Genomic DNA, 23,778 nt, shown 5'->3' on the forward strand with positions numbered 1-23,778 from the left:
AAGTGATGAGTCTGTGGATCAGTTTATCGCCGTGTGACACGCTTCCACAACCTAATTAGAGGAGTCTGTCCAAATGGCCGTGAACACGGATGGATGTTAGGGGTCTGAAACACTGTACCGGCATCGTGAAATAATATGCATACAGAGGGGGCTTCAGAGTAAAACCCTTGAGTGTTAACCACTCAAGCCCTATTATATTCTTTGTCATTTTATTGTAAAATTTTCGCCTGTCATGCCACGAGATGGGATACCAGGATGAAAGTGGTTAGTGACTGTAGAAGTGGGCCCTTTATACTGTAGGTCAATTTTTAACACACCTGTGTTAAAAATGGACCGTGTGTGTGTGTGCGCTCGTGTGTGTGTGTGTGTGTGTGTGTGTGTGTGTGTGTGTGTGTGTGTGTGTGTGTGTGTGTGTGTGTGTGTGTGTGTGTGTGTGTGTGTGTGCGAGCGAAACAGGCTCACTCGACATCCTGTGTGTATGTTCACATTTATCGTTCATACATTCAACACTGTACCCGACCCGTTCACAAATATCTCACAAACCATGTTCTGTTCAAATCCAATTTCAGTCAGACACTGTTGTGAAGATGAAACTTTCTTTTTTTTTACAATGATATGGCATTGAAGTTGGCGGTGTGGCTCAGATTTACAGAATAATAATAAGACTGAGAGCAGAGGGGGACATGGAGCTCCACACGGGGCAGTAGTACTCAAAGATATACACCGAAATTAAAAGAACACGATTACAATACATATGAACCCACATGAATGACATGTGGACACAGATTTGAAGACCTGAATGCTTCTACAGGGGGGGCTGGGGAGGTGGAGAGAGTTTGATCACTGAGGAGCTCTCATTTCGTTGTAGCAGCAGCGGAGAGATGTGGAGAATGTAATAGTATGAGAATGTATAGATTGAACCAGTAGTGTGATTACCATTATAGTCTAGTGTGATTGGAGGGTGTGTGCGTGTGTGCATGCGTGCATTGGTAGGACCAGAACTACTGTGAGGCTCCATGCATTGATTCCCTTTTCTACTAAAATATCTCGCACACATCAATACCAGCTCCATCAGCATGTCAGCGTGGATACATTAGCAGACAGACACTACCTTACATCCGTACAGCTTCATTAATCCATCACATGCCGCTGTCCCTTGTCGATTGATTGCCGACTGATATCCAATCTAATTGTCGGCAAGTGACACCATCATGCTATGGAGTATTAGCTATTCTGACGGAGTACATTCAGCGAAATATCTATTTTTGGTAGACTAAGATAGTGTAGTAGAGCAAAAACAGGAAGGGAACTAGTATATGAGCCCTTGGGAATCCGGTCTAAGTATAGGTTTTAAGTGGTTAATAATCATGTACTCGTTTAGTGCTTCACAATTCCACTCATTGCACCAAGATGTGGTTGTGAATTTTGCCCTATACATCCAAATTAACATTTTAATATCACATGCCAATTTGACTGTTAATCCCATATGATTAAATAGTAATAGAGTGTTTTTTTCCAACCCCCCCCCCCCCCCACACACACACACACACACACACTCTGTATGATCTCACCACTAATACGTCTCTGTGTGCTCCTGATGAATGACTCCCACACATCAAACGTCGGCTAATTAGTTTGTGTTTATGAACGCGATGAAAGTCTGTATAGTCGCAGAGCTACACCGTGCGGTAGATTAGTGTGCATATCTAGGACCAGCACAAGATGGGGATATATTTACTGCACTACTAGTGCTGCACAAAGCTAGTATAGGGTACCGCATTGTGTATGCTAATGTCCTTGAAAGGAACAATCACATACAACAGGCTGGTGCTGTGCTGTGCTGTACTGTCGTAAAATGTGAATACTGACAGGCAAAATTCATAGTCTTGCTAAACATGCATGCAATATTAATTAATTATTTTTCAACTAACGACAATGCGCATTATTTATTGAAGTCACATTTTAGCATATGAGGCTAATCAATAATAATAAATTAACCACTTAACCACCTATGTACTTCATCGTATGACGAATAGTAAAAATAGCCGCTCTAAAAGCTCACAATGCATCGCTATGCATTTGTGAGCAATGGAGATGAGCTTTTTTTTTTTCGTCACTTTTTGACAATTCTGACAGGCAAAATGTATAAGAAATCCACATAGCCTTTTGCTAGCCTTATCAATGAATTCCTTCCAACGACCATGAGCATGAATTAAGTCATTGTTTCATTTGGATAGCACTGCTTGACAGTAGGCAATATGTAAATGCTCTGCATGAGGCTAATCAATTTGACAGTAATAGATTAATGTGGGCATTAGTGCCATGGGGTTGATTAGTGTATACATTAGGGCCATTCCCTAAGTGAACCAGCTAGACTAATAGGAGGATAAATGCTGGACATTGGTGAAAATAACATGGTTAAGTGACACACAGTAAACCGTAATTTACTATTCTGGCCAAGTAAATGCTCTTATAACCATTTGAGTTTATAGATTTCCAGTAGTCTAATGAGATTGCAACCCCCCCCCCCCCCCCCCTCACACACACACACACGCACGCACACACACACACACACACACACACACACACACACACACACACACACACACACACACACACACACACTGTATACACATCCATACAGTGTCACGCAGAATAGCAGATGACTCAGTGAAACATTAGACCGTATCATAGTTGGTATAGATGTGTGTGCGTGCATGTGCGCAATACTGCCTGTACTGCGTGTGCATGCATCCATGTGTGTCTGTGTGTGTGTGTCTGCCTGCCTAACTTCCTGTGTGTGTGTGTGTGTGTGTGTGTGTGTGTGTGTGTGTGTGTGTGTGTGTGTGTGTGTGTGTGTGTGTGTGTGTGTGAGAGTTTGAGACCATCTGGATGAAGGCTGTATCATACACAGACAGTATATATTGTGTAGCCATGAATCACAGCAGTAGCCACTAGCCAGTTATCCTCTCCTATCACGGCTGTTGTTTTATATATGAGTAAAAATAGAGTTGGCGTCTGGATGCATTTGCCCCGTGCACTCACATCAAGAAGCCATGAAATATTAATGCAGGGATCTATTTTTTATCTGAAGGCCATAAAATGATGAGTCCAGTTAAACAGGACTGCTAGGGGGATGTAGGGAGAGGACTGTTTGCAATTTAAATTGGACATGAAAGCGGGCTCAAGTCCAGAAACCAGAAATGAGACACGCACACGTATGCCTCTATCTGCAAATGTGTGCCTCTGAATTCAGCATGGTCAGTTGCATGCAAGTGTCACACAGAGATTGCTTAGTTCAACCCAGCAGTGAGCTCCAATTCTTGTAAATAGAATGTCATTATTGGATACACTGGCTTTAACCCTCACATGGATTAACTTAAATCCAGTTGGTATGGAATATCTAATCAGCAATTACATTCACTCATGCACGGTTCAAGGCAATTAGAGCAGTAACTAGGCTGAGCCTCCGTTCAAGAGCTAGGTGAGGCACTTAGATCCCTCCAAGACCAAGACCTCGTCCTCCGCCCCCTCTCTCCCTCCGGAGGCTCCTCTCTCCGTGCATCGCTCATGCAAATGAACAGGCACAAATCGACTTGATGAAGATGGTTTCATTCCAATCATGAATGCCCCGGTTTGCCACTAAACAGCCCTGAGAGGGATGACTGTCCCCGAGTGTCAGCGCGGAAATGATGATTCTGACATCCACTTTACGTCCGCCTCCATGTCGCCGTTGCGGCCTCATGTTGGCGAATGTGTTTACAAGTGCCTTTCAGCAAGCATAAGCCCCCCCCTCGCCCGCCCCGCCCTGCCGGCCCTGTCGTCCCAGAAACAATCTGTCGTACCATGTGCACACATTTCCAGACAGTGAACCGAGCTCACCTATCTCAGAGCAGGCATAAAGAGGCGGTTGATAGCGCAGTGGTTTTATCTCTTTATGAGCTCCCGTGGGGAACGGGCTGCGGGGAAATTGGTTCTACTGCTATCAAAGAGCACAGTCTGCTAGAGTACGGGGAGGAGGGGGGGGGGGGTGGAAATTATGTCTGCATTTACTCTTTCTATATAACCCTTCAGCCCTCCTCCCCCCCCCCCCCACCACCATATCTCTCTCTCTTTCTTTCTGGGCTGACGTTTTTTGCTCCCCCTTTCAAAGACCGAATCATCAAACCACCATTTTGTAACAGATGTTGTTTAGTTTGAGGCAGACACACCTGCTGTTAGTTGTGTGTCAAACCTTACACATTCTGTCCCCATACCACAGTGCTCTGGTCCTCGCCTCGGACCAGTGGCTCGTAAATGTCTGAATGCAAGTCACCATGTTTCCCCATGTTGAGGTGTACCATTTGTGAGAGCATCCCACCATCAGCCATGTTTTTTCATAACACGGAGCAGTTGTCCTTTCCCACAATGCTCACTAGAGCACTCTGGTTGTTCTATAGAGCTCTCTTTGCGAGCCGACATGTCTAACTGCCCCTCCCCACTGGGCTGCCCGACCCACTTCTCAGGCTCGCCGGGGATGAAGATCTACATCGACCCCTTTACCTACGAGGACCCCAATGAGGCCGTCCGTGAATTCGCTAAGGAGATCGACGTCTCCACTGTCAAGATCGAGGAGGTCATTGGGGCAGGTACAGTGAATGGGTGATGGAATGTGTGTGTGTGTGTGTGTGTGTGTGTGTGTGTGTGTGTGTGTGTGTGTGTGTGCCTGCGTGTGTGTGTGCGTCCGTGCTGTGAGTAGACTATGTGTACACACACATATACAAGGTGAATGTGTTGTGGTTTATGCTGTATTGATGTTTTTACAAGCTGACATACACTTTCACACAAACATGTTTACCTCCTAAAACCGCGTGAGTGCCTGAGGACCCCCCCGGCCCCCCACCCCGGCTGTACCATCACATGGGAACGTGTCAAGAGTCTGTGTCAAGTGCACTAGCGGCATATAGGCCAGATGTCCTGGGACCAAAAATGGTGCCAGAAATAACTCTCTCTCTCTCTCTCTCTCTCTGTGTCTCTCTCTGTGTCTCTCTCTCTCTCTCTCTCTGTCCTGTTCTGCCTCACATGATCCCCTTTTAACTCACCATAACGTTACATGTTATTGTTAACGAAAACATTTAAATGGAAGGATTATTGCTTTTCTCTGCGCCAGCTTCATTATAACATAATGAATAGATTGCCATTCAGGCATTGTGGAAATATCATTTTCTTAGTAGAGCTAATCAGGTAAAAAAAAAAAAATTGTTCAAATGGTTACCAGCCCACACCAGAGGGTCTACCTGGTCTGTATAGAGTATAGACCAGGCTGGAACAGCCCCTGTGTTCTCTTTGTAGTGTATTGCCTGCCAGAGCGGCGTGTGCGTACAGTATGTGCAGAGCGTCCTTTCGCAACAGGGCAGGACACACCTTGTTGACAGCAACGGAGGACACACTGATATGTGTTGGTTTTTGCAGAGCCTGAAATATCCCAGGTAATGAGACCAGGCCTGGAATAGCTCCTACACAGACCAGCTCACTCCGCAAGCGAGGTGTGAGGAAGTGTCAGAGATAGGGGGTAGGGCCGGCTTGGATACGGAAGGGGTGGGTTGGGAGGGGGCTAATAACAGATTCACACTTTTGTTTATTTCACTGTATGCTATCTCTGCGGGATGCTGAGGCGGTGGTGATTAATGAAACGCCATTTCACATATTTACCGGATAGTGCTTGTGCCTGTTATCCTTTGATTGGGGAATATGGATGAACTTGGCAGACATTCCTAAGATGGATGACTGCTGTGAGTCAGCGGAGCCCCACTGCTCATAATATTCTGAAGTGAGCATTATGGTGAGGCATACGTTGGACAACACTTAGCATGCCAGATGTAGATCACGTTGAGACCCATGCAGCGATGCTTCTGCCCGAGGACAGAGAATTCAAATTAGCCTTCTAGATGAATAGAATTGGATCTAATGAACCCTTTCTAATCTCTTAACCCTGTAAGACCCGGATATATTTCTACTTGCAAAAAAGAGATTTCAACCGTACTACTACTTTGTACTACCATGACTTATGTAAAAAAAAAATTGATTTGTTTCTCCCCTAAAACATAATCAATAATACACATGGAAGACATATTTGAATATTATATATTCTTATAACCACACCTAGGGTTCTATAGTAATTCCATAGACACAAAACACTTGGTCTTTAATCATTTCTTCTTCATGTTGTACTCTTTCCGGGTGTCTCTGCTCTCAGGTGAGTTTGGGGAGGTGTACAAGGGCCGCTTGAAGCTGCCCGGTAAGAGAGAGATCTACGTGGCCATCAAGACACTCAAGGCGGGCTACGTGGACAAGCAGAGGCGGGACTTCCTGTCGGAGGCGTCCATCATGGGACAATTTGACCATCCCAACATCATCCGTCTAGAGGGCGTGGTCACCAAGAGCCGTCCCGTCATGATCGTCACAGAGTTCATGGAGAATGGCGCCCTGGACTCGTTCCTAAGGGTGGGCTTTTTGTGATCGCGTTAAATGTCTTTTTTTTACCACGTTTTCTCCTCAATTTGAATTATTTCCTCCTCTCACACACTGTGAAGTGTGGCTGTGAAGTCCATTCCGAGCGCCACATGGTTTATTGCAGTGAGGGCATATGAAGTCAGTATTAGTTGTGGCCTTGGCTGCAGTGATCATCTCTCTCCCCTGGCGTTTCCCTTCCCTTGCCTTACTCCTCTCTTCTTCAAAATGCTGAAGTCCAGTATGGCAAAGCTGCCTCCATAAAGTGCGTTCTGAGGCAGAGCTTTCCAGCTGCGTGTGCTGTATTCCACACCTCTTCAGTGATGTTTTGAGCTGGTCCTTATATCTCTGCTTTTGCCTTCCTGCCGATCGCTGGCCATTATGTAGTTGACCATACAGCAGTTGGTCAACTCCACACACACACACACACACACACACACACACACACACACACACACACACACACACACACACACACAGTAGTTACTCTATACTACAGTCTGTAGGATACAACAGCAGTGAGCAGCCGCCACCGGGAGGACGTATAGCCTTGTTCTACTCCTCCCACCCCAACAGAATACCCGCTAACAGGCGCTGCTCATTAAGCCCCGTAGGACTACCTCGAGTGAGGAATATCTGTTTGTACATGAATCCGGATGTCATTTTAAATATTTACAGACAGTGGCCTCTACTTTGAGGACGCTAATGTTAATGTTTATCGGCAGCGCAATTGGCAAGTCGGAACGTTTGACACTGGACTAAGCGCCAGATGCAGTGGTGCATGGACCTGGGTGTCAGTGCATCAGAGGTTCAAACTAGTTTAGCTGCGGTGAAAGCTAAGTCAAGTAGAACTGAACTACTGGAGTGTGCATGGTGAAAATGTGACATGAACTCAATTTAGCAGTTGTTGGTTTCCCTTCCCATGAGTTATATGGTTTAAAGCTCTCGCGTGGATAAGGCTTCCGGTGAAGTGGGGATGCCAGGTGTGTTTAACAACTTAAACTCTATACACCATGCAGTAAGACGCGCAAACGCGGGAAGCGAACGCAGCTGAGACCCTGCAGATCATGTCTGTCTGTCTGTCTGTCTGTCTGTGTGTCTGTCCCGCTGTTACTGTATATGTGGACCTGGCCCCTTTTGTGCCCATATATGGAGCTGAGTGATTTGTTTGTGATTGATGCAACACACTCCATATTTGGACGTATTGATGCAACACACTCCATATTTGGACGTATAGCGGGACAGACAGACAGACAGACAGACAGACAGACAGACAGACACACAGACACCAGTAAGACGCGCAAACGCGGGAAGCGAACGCAGCTCGTACATATTTGGGTTTTTTTTAAGATTTTTTTTTAAGTTATTATTTTTTTAAGTTAAGTTATTTTTAAGTTAAGTTTTTAACTTAGCCATAACCATATAAGGAGTCCCCAAAGCAGCTATACGTCCAAATATGGAGTGTGTTGCATCAATCACAAACACATCACTCAGCTCCATACGTATATGGGCACAAAGGGGGGACAGACAGACAGACAGACACACAGACAGACATGATCTGCCAGGTCTCATAGTAAGTGCTCACCGCGTTCGCAACTACGGAAAATATAGCTCCACAAGGTCACAACGTGTCACACGTGCTGTGAGCTCATACTGTAGACCTGCTCATTTTGAAAATGTTTGACTGTAATGCAGTGCTTAAAATAGCAGCTTAAATTTGTAAAAGCTTATATTAAGCTTCATATTAGCTTCAAATTTGTAAAAGCTTATATTAAGCTTCATATTAGTGAAGTGACAAAAATGGTATGGTCGCATTTTCAAAATAAACATCTTTCATGAAGGAAACCCAACCTGATAACTAGAATAGTATTTCCTTTTTTTTCTCCTTTGAAAACGTACCTGTTCAGTCCTTGCTACTTCAAATGAGTGGGTTGTTGGTGTACAGTATAGGTCTGTGTATGTCAGGTTATTGTTTCTCTGTCTGATCAAAGGTACCCACTGCCACCGTCACGCTGTTAACCTTTTACTAAAGGAATACACGGAGAGCATGAAGCACCCTTGTTATTCATGGACTACTCTCCACAAACCCCATTTAATGTGGTTGCCTAGCAACATGCCCAAAATGCCACTAGGCCAACTGCCTTCTCGACACGTTGGCATTGTGCCGAGTGGCGCGCACACACACACACACACACACACACACACACACACACACACACACACACACACACACACACAGGCCGAGTCTCACAGTACTGCTATCTGAGCAACGCCGGTATATTTCATTAGCAACTGCGTGGAGCTCAGAGAAGTGGTTAGTGAGGAATGCACCAGGTAACTGTCAGGTGGAAACCTTGTATGTCCAAAATCATTCCTTTTTTTGAGCGGTGCTAAACACTCCAACAGTTGATTGTGTGTCTTTGGGTGTCAATTAGTAATGGTAGATAAACTTAATTTTGCCATTGACTTGGAAAATGCCTAAACTCACTATTCTGTCCCCTGTGACGTCATGGTGGTCAATACGTCATCATCAGACATCATCGTCAGCTCAAGGGCACCACTCACTTCACATTTTTTGCAGAAATAGCCGGTCTACATGCAATGCGTTGAGCTCTTGTAGATGTGCTATTTTCACTACTTTTGTGCGACATGCTTTACAAAAAAACCAGTTAGTTATATGGAGTTATATGGGACATAGGTTATATGTCCTAGATAACCAGTTATACGATATGTACAGTACATGTTATGCCTCAAGTTTTTTCTAATCACTTCTAGTGTTATACTGCATGCGTCCGTGGACCGTGGTTCCTTCCTTCACTCCCAAAACGCAGATTCAGAAGAACCTCCGCAGTGGTTAAAGCAAGGTCCCCTCTTTTAATTTCTCCATTAAACGCCCGGAGGTGTTATTGGACTCCTCACTCTCTCTTTTGTAGCCGGGAATGAATGGACATACAGTTTAATCAATATTCCACCCGTCTGTTATTTATTTCTTTATTTATTCCCCCCGCCTCGGCCTCAATCTCACGGATCGCTGTTCCGCTCCACTTTGATCTAGGGCCGCTTTAAAGGGACCCCTTTGAAGCGGGCTTTGCTTGCCGCCACATCCTACTTGTGTTCCCATCGATCTCCCCTACCCTCTCATTTGTTAGTGTGTGTCTGGGTTCAAATCGTGTGCCTGATTTGTACTGGTTTGTTCATGTTGTGTCGAGGCAACCTGGAAATAGGCGATCTGCAAGTTGGGCTCGGCGCAGCAGGGCACGTCGCACTGTGAGCTTGTTTTCAGAGCGCAGCGCCAGCGTGTGACTACGTATTAGGAGCATATAAATAGGGTCTTCATGTTGTCACGTGTGAAGAATCCACTTAAGCCCAGTCCAGACCAAAGATTTGCAACAACTTGCAACCACTTGCAGCAGAATACTAAAACTGCGGTTTGCTCTTTTCACTAGTGTGGGTCCCGATGAGTCATCACATTTCTCTTTTGGGTCTCGAGCTAAGAAGTTTGGGAACCCCGCCCTGTCCTAAACAGACACAAAAGGAGACGGATATGCTTTGAGGAATCCAATTTGCTTATGTAAAACAATACCTATACCAAAAGACAAGCGTGTCAATTGCTTGATGTGAAAGTGTAAACAAGACATGACTGGAGATGGACTGGAGACAGTGTGCTGCAGACTCAGAGATGAGCAGAAATAACCACTTGATTTGGGAAGGAGGAAGTAGTAGTCAAACTGTGTGTGTGGCGTGCGTGCGTGCACACGTGTGTTTTCACATACAGTATGGGTGTGTGTGTGTTTAGTATGTTACTAGTTGTGACAACATGTCCCCTTAAGTGTGCCCTTACTTCCTGCCTGTGGTGACAAGAATGCCCCACAAGGCTTTTTTCCAATCCTGGTGCATGGTCCCAGTGGACAGCTGTGATGCTGAGACACCAAAGTTGGGTAATGTCTGGGTTTTGTCCATCTGACGGTTCAGATAAATGGAAAAATGCCTACATGACGTCATGCACGTCATGTTCACTTTACTGAATAGAGAACCAGATTCACATACTGTATTAGATAGCATGGTTAGTTTAATTACAGACCAGAGCGGTTTGTTTGTAAAAAATGGTCAACAATGTCTCCATGACTCACTGAGCAAGCGCCACAAATTGGAATTGGTATAATTAACTATAAAAGCTGTAAACATTATGCTGGCATTTTACTAGGAACTCTCCATACTACAGCTATTTCCACTCAGCATAACGACACCAAGGGTGACATCGAACTAACCATTATCATTTGTTTTCCCGCTGTGCTCCTTTAGCAAAACGACGGGCAGTTCACGGTGATCCAGCTGGTGGGGATGATGCGTGGGATCTCGGCAGGGATGAAGTACCTCTCAGAGATGAACTACGTGCACCGCGACCTGGCGGCTCGCAACATCCTGGTCAACAGCAACCTGGTGTGTAAGGTGTCTGATTTCGGGCTGTCCCGGTACCTGCAGGACGACACCTCGGATCCCAGCTACACCAGTTCTCTGGTGAGTCACCGCTCCTATAACTAGCAGGCCTGTGGAAATAGTGGTTGTTTTTCCTTCACTCAAGTGCTGATGTTCACATACTGTGTACTGTGTACAGGTGTAATGTGTCTTTTCTGTTTTTCTTTCTTCCTTTTTTTTGGTGTGGCCCGCAGTGCAACACCCCATTTTATTTCCTTATGGTATTTCCTAAACTGTAAGGTTTCATAAGTTCTCACAAACCTTTTCGACAAGCTTTTTTCGCTGGATCTTTTGGCCCGACCTAGAAGAGTGAATGTGCCTACTGTATATAACTAAATGACTCCCCACTGTTGAAACATGCATGCGGGATAATCACTAGAGCCAGCCATGGTATCCTAAGTATATCGTAGTGTTGATATACCAAAGTATATCAACTTTGATGAAATATGCCGTTACAAGGTTTCTGCTCGACTGTGACAATATGCACCTCCATTACCTCACAGCTAGTGATGTGCAGGCATTTAATATTTTATGGGGCGAGTTCTTAAATCGGCACCAAGCACTGGTCCATTAAGTAAGTGAACAGAGACAGGGCTCTGGAATGCACTCATTGGGTTTGATTTTGCAATTTGTTTACTCAATGGTGTCAGTAAAGTGTTGAATTATGCCCCTTTTCCTACCCTATTGCCTCCTTACGCATACAGCATATTATTTAGCTACGTTAGAGCTTCACTCTGCATTTTAACTCGAGCATAAATTCAGATAATAATTGCACTGAAGTCGACCAGGGTTGCCCATCGTTAATTGGCAAGATAAACATATTCCCGGTGGAACGAAGGGTTTGATTCATTTTTTATAAGGAACGATTCAACTTCCAACTTACCATGCTGCCAGCCCGCGAATAAAATGTTAACACCTTGTTAGCTTGAAGATCAGTTCTTGTCTGCAAAGCGACACGTGATATAGTCGCCTGATATAAACGAAGCTTAAGAGATGAAGTTGTCCGGTGGTATATTCAAGGCATGACTAGGCCTGCCTAGTTTCGTTCTGCAACAACCGTTGCTTTTCATGGAGAGCTGCTACTCTTCCTCGTCCACGTCCTCGTCCTGCTGCCTCTCTCCTTTACTCTGCGAGTCACGGACGCGAGGCCTGTCACATCTTCATTAGTGTGGAGACGAGCCTCCGCTGGGAAGGCCCCACTCTCGTTGGCATGCCTGCAGAGCGGAGGAACCAAAGGGCACCGTGGCCACTCAAACTGACAGCCCTCCCACCCCACCCACCTCTTCCCCCTCCCTCTTTCTCCCCCCCCCCGACCCCTCCTCATTCATTATTACTGGGGCATCATGGGAGGCTTTGGCTCCTCATTAAGCTCCTCCACGCCGCACATCTGTAATTATTAGCAGCCGTCGTTAGTTCATCTTCCACCTCTCTCTCTTCTTCTTAATTCACGACACACTCACACCCTCGCAAACACACACGTCACGGGTCATTAGGGTTCCCTGCTTGCCCCTGACTGTGTGTGTGTGTGTGTGTGTGTGTGTGTGTGTGTGTGCGTGCGCGCGTGCAACATAATTAATCAGTGTATTTCTGTTAAACTTGGCTTTTCTAGAGTATGTGTGTGCATGCGTGCGCATACATGCTTATATGTGAGTGTGTGCCTGGATCTATCGACACCTCATTGCTTCTGCCTTGAGATTAGGGTGCAAATTAGCTGTGTTTACTGACGATGGATCATTAGTGTTTCTGGTGACAGCTTGAAGAGAGAACAAGGTGCTTTACAAACCTACCCTTTGACTAGTTCAGCTGGTTTACCTTGTGAAACTATGTGATGGTGTTTTAATTGAACTAAGTACATGAATGGTTGGATTGGGGGTATAAGTCCCTGCAACATACAGCGTCATGTCCAGGGCGTGTAGTTACAAGTTACTTTATTATTATTACAAAGCATTTTGAGAACATTCTGCAAAATGAGTACCTCTACTTTTGATACTTTAAGTATGTTTTGATACCAATACTTTTGTACTTTTACTCAAGTAAATTTTTAATACCATACGTTTTGTGGATTACTTAAGTAAAACATGTGAGTACTTATGCATGGGTTATGTATGAAGTTACTCGGCATGCTAGCATGAAAAAGTGTCTATTTTAATACCGGCTGTAATGTTTATTTAGCCATTTTGACGTAAACAGAACTTGTGATCAAAAGTGAGGGATAAAAGCGCCCGTGAGTCTTCCGACTTCACAGGTACAGTATGACGTACAGTATGAAAATAATCTGCCTTCATCTATATATAGGTGGAAGGGAAAGAAAAAGTCTACTTTCAGCATACTGCAACACTACCATCTTGGCTCAGGTTAACTCAGGTAATAGCTTGAGGATTATTATTTTGTGCACGTGCACGCATGCATGCATGCATCCATGCACGCACGTGCACGCACGCATGCATGCATGCATGCACGCACGCACGCACGCACGCACGCACGCACGCACGCACGCACGCACGCACGCACGCACGCACGCACGCACGCACGCACGCAATATAATACAATCAAAACAACATGTATGTACCAAGATCACTCGATGCAGATAGTGCAGTAATACACACAATGATTAGTCCTTAGGGTGGTTGTGTTCCATTTGATATCCTTCTCCTATCACAGCAGCTCACACATCTTGCTGCTGTTTGCACATTGTTGTACTTCGCCTTAAAAGGTCTGGGTTTCCGAGGCTATACTTCACCCAGCAGATATGGGAGTTTTTTGTCATTAGTCATGTTTTCAAAATCTCCGTCATGGGTGATTGTAATCTGTGGGAAGTATGTGTCTCTGATGTCTTGGTACAATGGACAGATGGTTAGGAAGCGTAGAAGTTTCCACTTCATTTTGTGTGCAGTGGGTGCATAGTCTGTCTTCTCTCGGGAGACAGGTCTGCCTATGATAGCCTTTCTCCATCGCAAGACTGTGCCCACTGAGTCTGTACCTAGTTTTTCTTTGTTTTGGGTCGGTCACAGTGCACACACACACACACACACACACACACACACACACACACACACACACACACACACACACGCACGTGCGCGCACACAGGATAACTGATTGGCAGGCGATGGCAACTCAGGTGTGAACAGGAAGTGCAAGGGGCACCGGAGTGGCTGTGAACTGACATTGGTGGGGATGGAAGTTAATTGCCCCCCAGGAACAGCTTGCGTTTGTCTGCGTGACCCCCGCGGCTAAGCCCTGCTGAATGGGTCTTATTGAGCAACAAAGAGGAGCACCGCTTCTGTTGTCTGCTGCCGCTGAGCTCGCTGTTGTACCAGAGCGAGAGCTAAAGGTGGGCATTGGATTATAGATCGTACTCTGCATTTTGATGTTGTTTAATGCAAACAAAGTCTCCTCGAGGGCATTTTCTGAAGGGTCGATAGCGAAGGTGAGGTTTTTGAAGTCTGAACTTGGACGGTTGCATGCTTTCTCGCCCCCGGGGGGGCGGCAACATGGCTCGGATATTTTAGCGGTGTGTTGTTGTTGGTTTTCTTTTTCCTGATAGATTTCTCAAGACATCTGAGGTTTTAGGTCATTGTGAGTCATTCACTGAGACCTGCATTTACAGATTAAGGCTTTACTTCTCTCTCCTTCCAAAACAAAAGAACAAGTGTTCTTTCCTCCGCGTGAATCCTGTGATATACTGTGTAATAGTGTGTATGGTCTGAAAGTGCAATGCACTAAGGTAGACTAGGGGGCCCTAATGTGAAAAGGTGAATGGTATTGTATTGATGATGTCATGAGGTCAAAGGAGATGAAAGAGGAAGTAAAGAAGTGAACACATGGTATGAAGCTGCCTTGTCTGTGTGCACATATTTCTATACGAGAATACAACAAATCCATCATGGATGCCAGTTTTATATTTACAGTAGTAATTCAATTACCGTATTCTTTCTGAAATAAATGCACAAACTCTTGTCTGCCAATTCACCTGTCTTTACAACTCTTCTCTTTTCTCTTACTTGAGGACGCACTATCTGTGTTTAGGTTGAGGGGCTTTGTGAGAGAGTCTCGGGTCCTTGGGCATGCTTGTGGGCCTATAATTAAACCGTCCGTGGCGCCCTTCACTTCCCGACCTCCTCGGCTTATACGAGCAGACGCTAGCCAATCAGACGACAAGGCCAGCACAAGCAGACAAGGCCGGGAGAATCAGGGAAATTAAATTCCGCTGACACGCTGTGATTTACGTCGCCATCGACCCTTTCCTCCGCTGAATTAATCGCCCCTCTCCTACTCTTCTGCTCCCTTTTTTTTGTATTCCCTGCCTTCCATTTGTAGATGCTCCAATTACATTGCCTGCGGTGTGAGGCTGGATGTATGGTTTGCGGAGGAAATGCTGGTAATTGTGTTAACCCCGGATGCGGGTTGGCGTCGGAAGCCATGTAGTGGAGGTTAGAGACAGAAGGATGCTGTCCTCCCTCTCTGTTGGTGGCTTGCTCAAGTCGTGATTAATTAGACTCACAGGACAGTGTTTGGAATGGGCCTGGTCCCACTGTGGTGGCATGGGCTAATCAATCTGGGCCATTTTCTGGCTATGTTGTCTTTCTATTGTTGTATAATACGTTATACATATTGGCATGTCCATCTCCTGATTTTACACCTTTTCTACCTTTAGTGTGTGTGTGTGTTGGGGGGTTATTGTAAGCATGACTCTGGACTGCATCAACTGGGAAGGCTAGACAATGAAGGGCTTGAATCAACAAATCCCAAAATAATCACCGCGTGAAACCAGCATCATGTTGGATGTTTGTTTTTCTGGTATCTCTTGCTAACAGACAGTATAGCAGGTGAGGGAACCAATCAAAATGCATGTGGCATGATATGAAATGCATATTGACCAATTGAATGGAGCAGAGCCTATACCACACCTACTGTACTGTACCAGTGGTAGTCAGTGTGTATAGGAGTACAACAGTGGCAGTGTTTTGTATAAATTGGCATAACCATGGAATTGGACTGCTATGTACGTACTGTAAAATATCAAGCTACAGTACCTCTGTCTCTAGAAGCTTTCTTCTGGCTCTGCATGCTAGGCTTTTCCCTGGAGAAACCCTGATGACACTTCAGGGTTGGGAGTGTTGAGTGGTGCGTCAAATTGTTCAGGGTGATGGCTCGTGTGTGTGTGTGTGTTGCCTTTATTCCCTTCTTTCTGGAGGTGTTCACGGGTGAGTGTGTTTGGCAAGTGAAGGCTAGAGGTCTGTTTGCGGTCAGTCAGGCTTAATGCACTGTGCACTGTGGTGTCGATGTGGCTTCAGTAGTTCATCATGTGTGTGTGCGGGGGTGCGCGTGCGCCAATGCATGTATGAGTGTACAGTACATGTGTGTGTGGTGTTGGTGGTGGAAGAGTTGCGTGCCAAGTCTATATTGGCTTGGATAAGTGGTGTTAAACTAGTTATTGATGTGCGTGTGTGTGTGTGTGTGTGTGTGTGTGTGTGTGTGTGTGTGTGTGTGTGCATGTGGTTGGTGTTGTTGGTGGGAGCGTTGTGTGTCACGTCTACAAAGTCTTGGATAAGTGGTTGTGCGCCTTCGTCTGACATGTGTGTGGGTGGGGGGGGGGGGGTGTCATGGTGAGAGGAGCTTTCATGGTTGGATAATTACTGTTTGTGTCTCAGCTGACGATAAGGTGAATATTGACTTGTGTGTCACATGGTGTGTGTTGATGTTTGTCTTTGTGTGCATGTGTGTGTGTGTGTGTGTGTGTGTGTGTGTGTGTGTGTGTGCGCGCGACCCGCGCGCGTGCGTGTGTGTGTGTGTGTGTGTCATTGAGGGCTCAGAGGGGTTGAGCAGCGAGGTCACTCGGAGCCAGTAACACAGCTCATCTGTCAAACCCTGTGACCTGTCTGACATCTTCTCCGCTCCGCACCGGCGCTCACATGCACACACTCCAAGGAGCAGGTCGCTGTTTCTGTCATTTGTCTGTTTTCTATCTGCATCTCTCTCTCTCTCTCTCTCTCTCTCTCTCTCTCTCTCTCTCTCTCTCTCTCTCTCTCTCTCTCTCTTTCTCTCTTTCTTGTGCTGACTCCTACCTCACACACTCGTTTTGGTTTGTCTGTTCTCCTTGTGGTGAAATATCGATGTGCCCAAAGTTAAGATGACTGGACCTCAAAGTAAACAAGAAAGAGAAAATGTCCATTTAGTAGGAGGGAAATCAATGGGCTTTTTATTTAATTTATTTATTATTATTCGAGTTGTGTCATCAAGGGATGGCGGAACTGCAGAACTGCAGGCAGAGTTTTAACTGCATGTGACGGCAGACTGCAGAACGAGCGTGAATGAAGTAAACCGTCTTACTCACAAACCGCATTTGGATTTTCAAATCTTCCTTCAACTTCCTTGTCGTTCAGCAATATTTTTCAGCAATATCTCGGACTTGCGGTTTGTCTCCGCCGCTGTGAACCTCATACTGGTACATGTAGACTAGAGCTATTCATAAGAACGCCAATTTCCTCATCAATATAGTACACAGTGATGATGGTATTGCTTCAGTTGACTACATTGACCATCAAGGATGATTGCACATCCACAAATAAAGTGGCAGAGTTCTCCTACTGTATAATGATTTCATCAGAGGTTGAACTTGTGCAGTCAATGCCATGCACAGCATCCCTCCTGGCCATGGTTTCTTTGTAGCCTCCGCTCTGCTTCTTCTAAACCAAACAGGATGTTTTCTGAGGATGACTTAATTCACAGTGAGGTTTTGGTTTTCCTCAAACTTAATTTGCATGCAACACAGGAACACACGCGTTGAAATTAATATGAATACGCATAATCATCTCTGTCGGGTATAGAAACCTCATCTGTCCAAAACGCTTACAAATCAGAAAGTACAAGCTCAAAATGTGTCGTTCCACGCTGGGTTTCGAGCCTGTGGATTTGCTACTTTTGTTATTCTTGTATGACCCTCTTAAATAATCAATTTACAAAAAAATAAAATATAAAAGGAATATGGAGATTTCTGCCCGACAGCAACAATATGCATACATGCAGGTGGTGTAGGAAAAAAAGCAAAAAAATTAAATAAAGAAACATGACCCTTCCCTTTATCAAAATGGATACAGCCACTCTGAGCTCTCTAGCTGGCATGCTGTAAACACACTGCGGTTTGTGCCAGAGCTGGTATGAGGTGGGCATTGAAGTGCCATCTGTGACTGTTGGAGTGCATTTGGAAGTGGATCTAAGGCAGAAGGAGGACTACTACTCTGACTGTAACCAACATCACCACGTTGTCCACAGACACGCTGGCTTTTATTGCAATAAAGCAGAATGTCTTATTGAAATCAGAGCTTCTCTCTTTTAAGTGTTAACACAAATAACAATTCCATTGAAGACATAACGGCATTTTACACAATAATACATATCATCAACAAATATAAAACACTATACTGTATGTACAATGGAGAAAAGGGAAAAGCAGCGGCAGTGAATGACACCTCCTTTCGATGGGAATTTACATTTACCTCCTCTTGTGGTCTCCTGATGTTTTTTATTCAGGCCAGTTTGGAAAGAAACCAGTGTTACACATTCTTTGAATAGATGGTGTCAGGGCATTCCACATTTTCCCCCGTGTTTGGTCTAAATTAAACAGATCATGGTTACTCCCTCTAGTGTTGTGGCTGTGGATGTCACTCACTTTAGAGAAGTAGCTAGACAGGAATGAGGGTATTGGGGGGAAAGTATCTTAAATACCAATCCCAAGACGCTGCTGTTGACAGGGCAGGAAGCATGACGACGCTGCAGGGTCAGAGGTCACTGTGTGACGTGTAACACAACAGCAATAGCATGTTGGAATAGATGCTATACATGCCTCAAAAGCTTCCACTACTTCCCACTCACTCCCAACCGTCCGCCATAGTCTGAAAACCCACCTGTTCAGACTCCATCATGGCCCGTAGCATCTGCCCTAGCCCCTTAGATAGTACTTTATGTAGACTGATAGCATTTTTTACAGACTTAGATAGCATTTAAAGCAGACTTAAAGCATGTTACGTAGACGGCACTAGAATTGCATTTTATGTAGTCATAGCACTTTATAGTATGTATAGTATAGTATAGTATATGTATAGTTTCATTATATAGATACTCCACGGTTACGTAAGCTTACGCATGTTTCTTGATACCGGTGACTACTTTTTTATGTACCGGTATGTGATATATTGCCATGCTTTTTGTTCTTGCTTAATGTAAATCGCTCTGGATTAAGAGCGTCTGCTAAATGCCTAAATTGTAAATTGTAATTGGAAACACCCCCGTCAGGTGAAAAGAAGTCTTGGACTCGAAGGAGGCTCTCCCCAGGTTGGCAGAGGGAGTGCAGCGCCCAGGATTACATCATTGACACTGCGTGAAAAAATGGGTTGCAAAATCGTGGGATAAAAAAAAGAATACAAAAATATATATCAGGACACAGCAGCTGCATAATTGCAGATACCGATGTCTTCAAAAAGGTCAAATAATGGCCAAATTGTTCAGGCTCTAAAAGTGACGCCGCCCCTCTGTATACATACATTAAATACAGAACAGGCTATATCCATTACAGAGGGCTTAACATGAGCCTTATGAGATGTACTGGGGCTTGGCAGAGGGTGATGTTGGCAGGGGGTTGTTCTTCACACGTGCAAAGCCAGCCCCCTCCACGGTAAGCAGGAAGAGAAGCCTCTGTTGGATACAACCCCAGGTCGCGCTCAGATGAGGCAGGGACTCATGTGTGGATGTAATTGCCTATTTTCCACATCCTTCGAGGGGGATCTCAAGGGGATGGAATAAAAATGTCACCTGGTTATATAGAAGCCAAGGTCGCAGTCTTAATATTAAAGCCATGAGCAGGCTTAGAGAAACGCAAGATAATAAAGCCGGTTACTTGCTGGGTTTAATTTGAGGCTCTCCAGCCAGCGGAGTCATCGGGGACCGTTGGTGAGGTTTCACCATAGGCCGAGGGTGATTTTCTAACAGAACACAGCAAATAAACACTGCGTCATGCTGTCACGACACAATCAGAGGCACGGAGGAGGCTACTCAACAATGTGAGGTACAACGTACTTACTTTGAGAGCCACACTGAAATATTTCCCACTGTGCCTTTTCAAAGCCGATCACAGATGTGGGTGCGTTCGAAGCACATTTACTTCCCGGGGGCACTTATTCTCGAAATCTGAGTTCCGCTGTTAATAATAGTGCCACTGTACTAACCCAGCGATATAAAATGCACCTCGGCAGCATTACCATAAGTTAATTTCTAAAGGGTTAGTTCAATGACAGGGCTGTTCCAATCGAAGGTCTCATTAACCGCTGTTATCTCCTCAGGAATATAGCAATCAATGGAATTCTGTGCTTAACCCATTTTGGGCGGGAACCCCTTTTGGTGTTAGCGTTATGTTATGCTTTAGCTATTGAAAAATAACAGATCTACAAGCTCATAGCGCGCCACTGCTATTTTCGAAAAATGGAAGAACGACTGACATAGAAACATAGCTTTTTCAGAAAACTGTCAGGATGTAGAAGATATTTTTATAATCTGATCTCAGGTCAAAATGGGTTAATGAAACCCCCAGAAAAGACTGCCCTCTGAGCATCCCCAGCTTAATGCGTATCCATTCTGTATAATAAAAGCAGTCGAATGAATTCAGTGCTGCCATATTATACCGGTGTGAGGTGAATTCAGTAGTAGTCAATATAGCTATTGCCTGCCTCTTTCTCCCCACCAGACATTCCCATGGGATGGACTGTCTGTAAAACTCCACTACCAACCTGCTTCTCCCTCTATCTACCCCCTCCCTCACTCTCACACACACACACACACACACACACACACACACACACACACACACACACACACACACACACACACACACACACACATTCTATTTGGCCAGGCCACGTTGTTTCTTTCAGAATGTTATTAAACAGCTGCTGATGGAGTATTCGCCCCCAGCCTAAGTAAATGTTCTCAAGACCATTTCGAGGGCCGCGTTGTTTAGGAATGGATTAGTGAAGTTGGAGGAGCGGGAGAGCGAGAGAAAACAAGAGAGAGAAAGTCAGATTTGTCTTCTCGCTAAGTGAGAAACTTTTCATTTGGAGTCTTTAAGCAGATGCTGTGGAGCGAGATAAAAACAACCCACACAAAACGCATCCCTCAACGACAGAAGAGCGAGAGTTACGTTGATGTTTTGACATAATGACAGAAATGAAATAAGACACGTTGAACTGCTGGTTTTCATTTGTGCCTATCTGGGGAATATTGCCGTAAGTTAGCATCTGTGTGATCTGCACTAGACTGTTGTTTGACAGGTATATTTGGTTTCAATCTCGCTGATTCCATTTCCGTATAGCTGCAAGTTAGTGTCAACGGCACTCTGCACACGAAAGCTTTGGTATACGTAGGCGGGACTATGTAGCTCCGTCTGCCCCACCAATACGTGGCAGGTGTTTCATGTTCTTTGGTTGTGTGTGCGTGGCCACTGAACAGTAGGTGCCTTGTGTTAAAACAACCAGACACAGTTGTTCACACATGGATAATTATGTATACAATGTTGCGTGTGTGTGTGTCTGTGTCTGTGTGTCTGTGTGTGTCCGCGTGTGTGCGTGCGTGCGCATGACACACACACACACACACACACACACACACACACACACGCACACCTGTCCGCCGAAATGTGTATCATTCCGTCGTCAGACCTGGCTTGTCACAAGCACACACAGGTGTCATGATGATCCCTGTAGACTGACAGGCCCACTGCTGTCCCTGGCCTGGTGTATCACAAGCTGTCACAACAACCTCAAACCGGGCACACTTACTACTACTACCATTTGACAGTAGTCAATCAATAAGAACAGGAGGAGTCGGGGGGTTCTAATAATAGAAAATATATACGTCAGGTGAAAATCTTCAGGTGATTACTGTTACTTATACCAGACTTTGCAGTAACCAGTTTTCGTACTTCCGTACGACAAATAGCGAAACAATCTGATCTAAAAGCTCATAATACGTGCATTCTACTATTTTGGATGTTTTTGCCTTTAATGCTGTCTTCATCATAGGGATGCCATTTTGAAAGTAGTTAAGGCTATATGTGGTTATAGTCAGTATACTGAATGGTTTGGATACAGTTTTGAGGTCATCGTCAAAAAGTTTAAACCAAAGTTTTCGTATTTACTGTTGTGTGTGTGTGACAAGAGGATTGATATAGTAATATTTTCCTTGTTTCAGCTTATATGGTAAAAGTCTACGAAGTACATCCCTAAAGAGTGAGAAATTATCATACATATTACAACAAATCTCTCCAAAACGCTATGTAGCATTAAATACTATGGGAAATTATTTTTAGGCAGTGCTTACTCCCATGTCTACTCGCAAGATGTCTGATCACATCACATCACTTTCTGTACACAGTCAGAGCCCCAACCTTCAGTAAGAACAGGGTGTCTGTTTCTAGCATAGAAATGGGCTTCCAGCTCTGGAAAAGCCCAAGCTTCATTATACAGTATGTATACTTCGTATGTACGCACGCTTCGTATGTACGCACGCACGCGAGCAGTCAGTTTTACACTGACTTGTTTTGTGTCCTCTCTCATGCCATCCATTCCGTGCCACCAGTCCAGCAGGGGCCTAGCTACATGCAACACTAATGCGAGCCCCCACAGGGCTCGCCTCTGCAGGCAGGAAGGCTCTCCATTTTCACCTCGCTGCCTAAAATCAAGTTGATACGCCGCTATGCAAATTATCCTGTGTCATGACGTCATCGTGGTGAACTCTGGCATCTGTCGTTGTCAGAATGAGCTTTTGCACCTGTTGGGAGTGAGCGCCACGGCGCTGACGTCCAAAGAAAACACACACACGTTTCTCTATTCAGCCTCTATTCATTAGCACCGCAGCTTTGAAAAGTATCACTTGGAAAAACATCACAGATGATGATTTTAGTGGCTGCTTTGAAAGGCTTAGAAGGCTGTTCGTGTAGATAAACGCGATATGAGCATAGTGTCAATTTCTGTTCTCGGGAGAATTTCTTCACTTGATACTTGAAAGGACAAACGGCTTGTTCTTTTTACTTTTCCACTACGGTATAGTTCATTATTATTTTTGGAACTGTCTCCAACTCTCCGTGCTTCAAGGCTTCACCAATGCTTTTGTGTTGATACTAGGTCTGTTTTAATTCCCATCCTTGCTTAGACACACGCAAACACACACACACACACACACACACACACACACACACACACACACACACACACACACACACACACACACACACACACACACACACACACACACACACAAGCCTGCCTTTCTCCCTGAAAAGCAAAAAATAAATCTGTGCTTTTTATTATGTATATTTGCCTTTATCCCTGTTTGCACGGAGCTGTTCAGCACTTTATGTTATTAAAGCAGGATTTTTCGCCAGAGCCGTCATTGGCCCACAGCGGTAATTACTGGGGATCTGCATAGCTGCCTCCCGACTCGCACGCCTTGGAAATGTTATGACCACCCGCCAGTCTCAGCGGAGCGTTACGGGGCAACTTCTACAGCTGGTGTCTTTGCTCGGGCCGCGGCCGCTACACTTAGCTCGTCTCCCAACAGGGTCCCGGGGCAACAGACCAGACGGACAGAAGGACGGATGCAGAAAATAAGCGAACGCATGATGGTTATGGAGAGAGCGCCTGGCCTGTAATACACAGGAGAGCATCGGGCTTACCGCCTCAGAGCGGATCGCAGTTGTTTTTTCCCCCAGTCTAGTCGGCGTGTGTCCAATAAAATGGACTTGAAACATTGCCCCTGACAGAG

At 45.1% G+C, this 23,778-nt stretch overlaps 1 protein-coding gene across 2 annotated transcripts in view; it reads left to right on the top strand.

Moving 5' to 3' along the window:
* The window catches only part of ephb1 (EPH receptor B1), a 238,357-nt gene that overhangs the window by 196,229 nt on the left and 18,350 nt on the right, over window positions 1-23,778 (top strand). Inside the window, exons 11-13 of one of the 2 annotated variants that reach the window (XM_080778273.1) lie at window positions 4,440-4,628; window positions 6,236-6,483; window positions 10,792-11,007. In XM_080778273.1, the coding sequence (XP_080634399.1) occupies window positions 4,440-4,628; window positions 6,236-6,483; window positions 10,792-11,007 (653 nt within the window). The remainder of the gene's footprint in view (window positions 1-4,439; window positions 4,629-6,235; window positions 6,484-10,791; window positions 11,008-23,778) is intronic. The other variant, XM_080778272.1, reaches the window with a different exon arrangement.

Source organism: Protomyctophum bolini (assembly GCF_963924005.1).
Source record: "Protomyctophum bolini genome assembly, chromosome: 12".
Taxonomy (NCBI): domain Eukaryota; kingdom Metazoa; phylum Chordata; class Actinopteri; order Myctophiformes; family Myctophidae; genus Protomyctophum; species Protomyctophum bolini.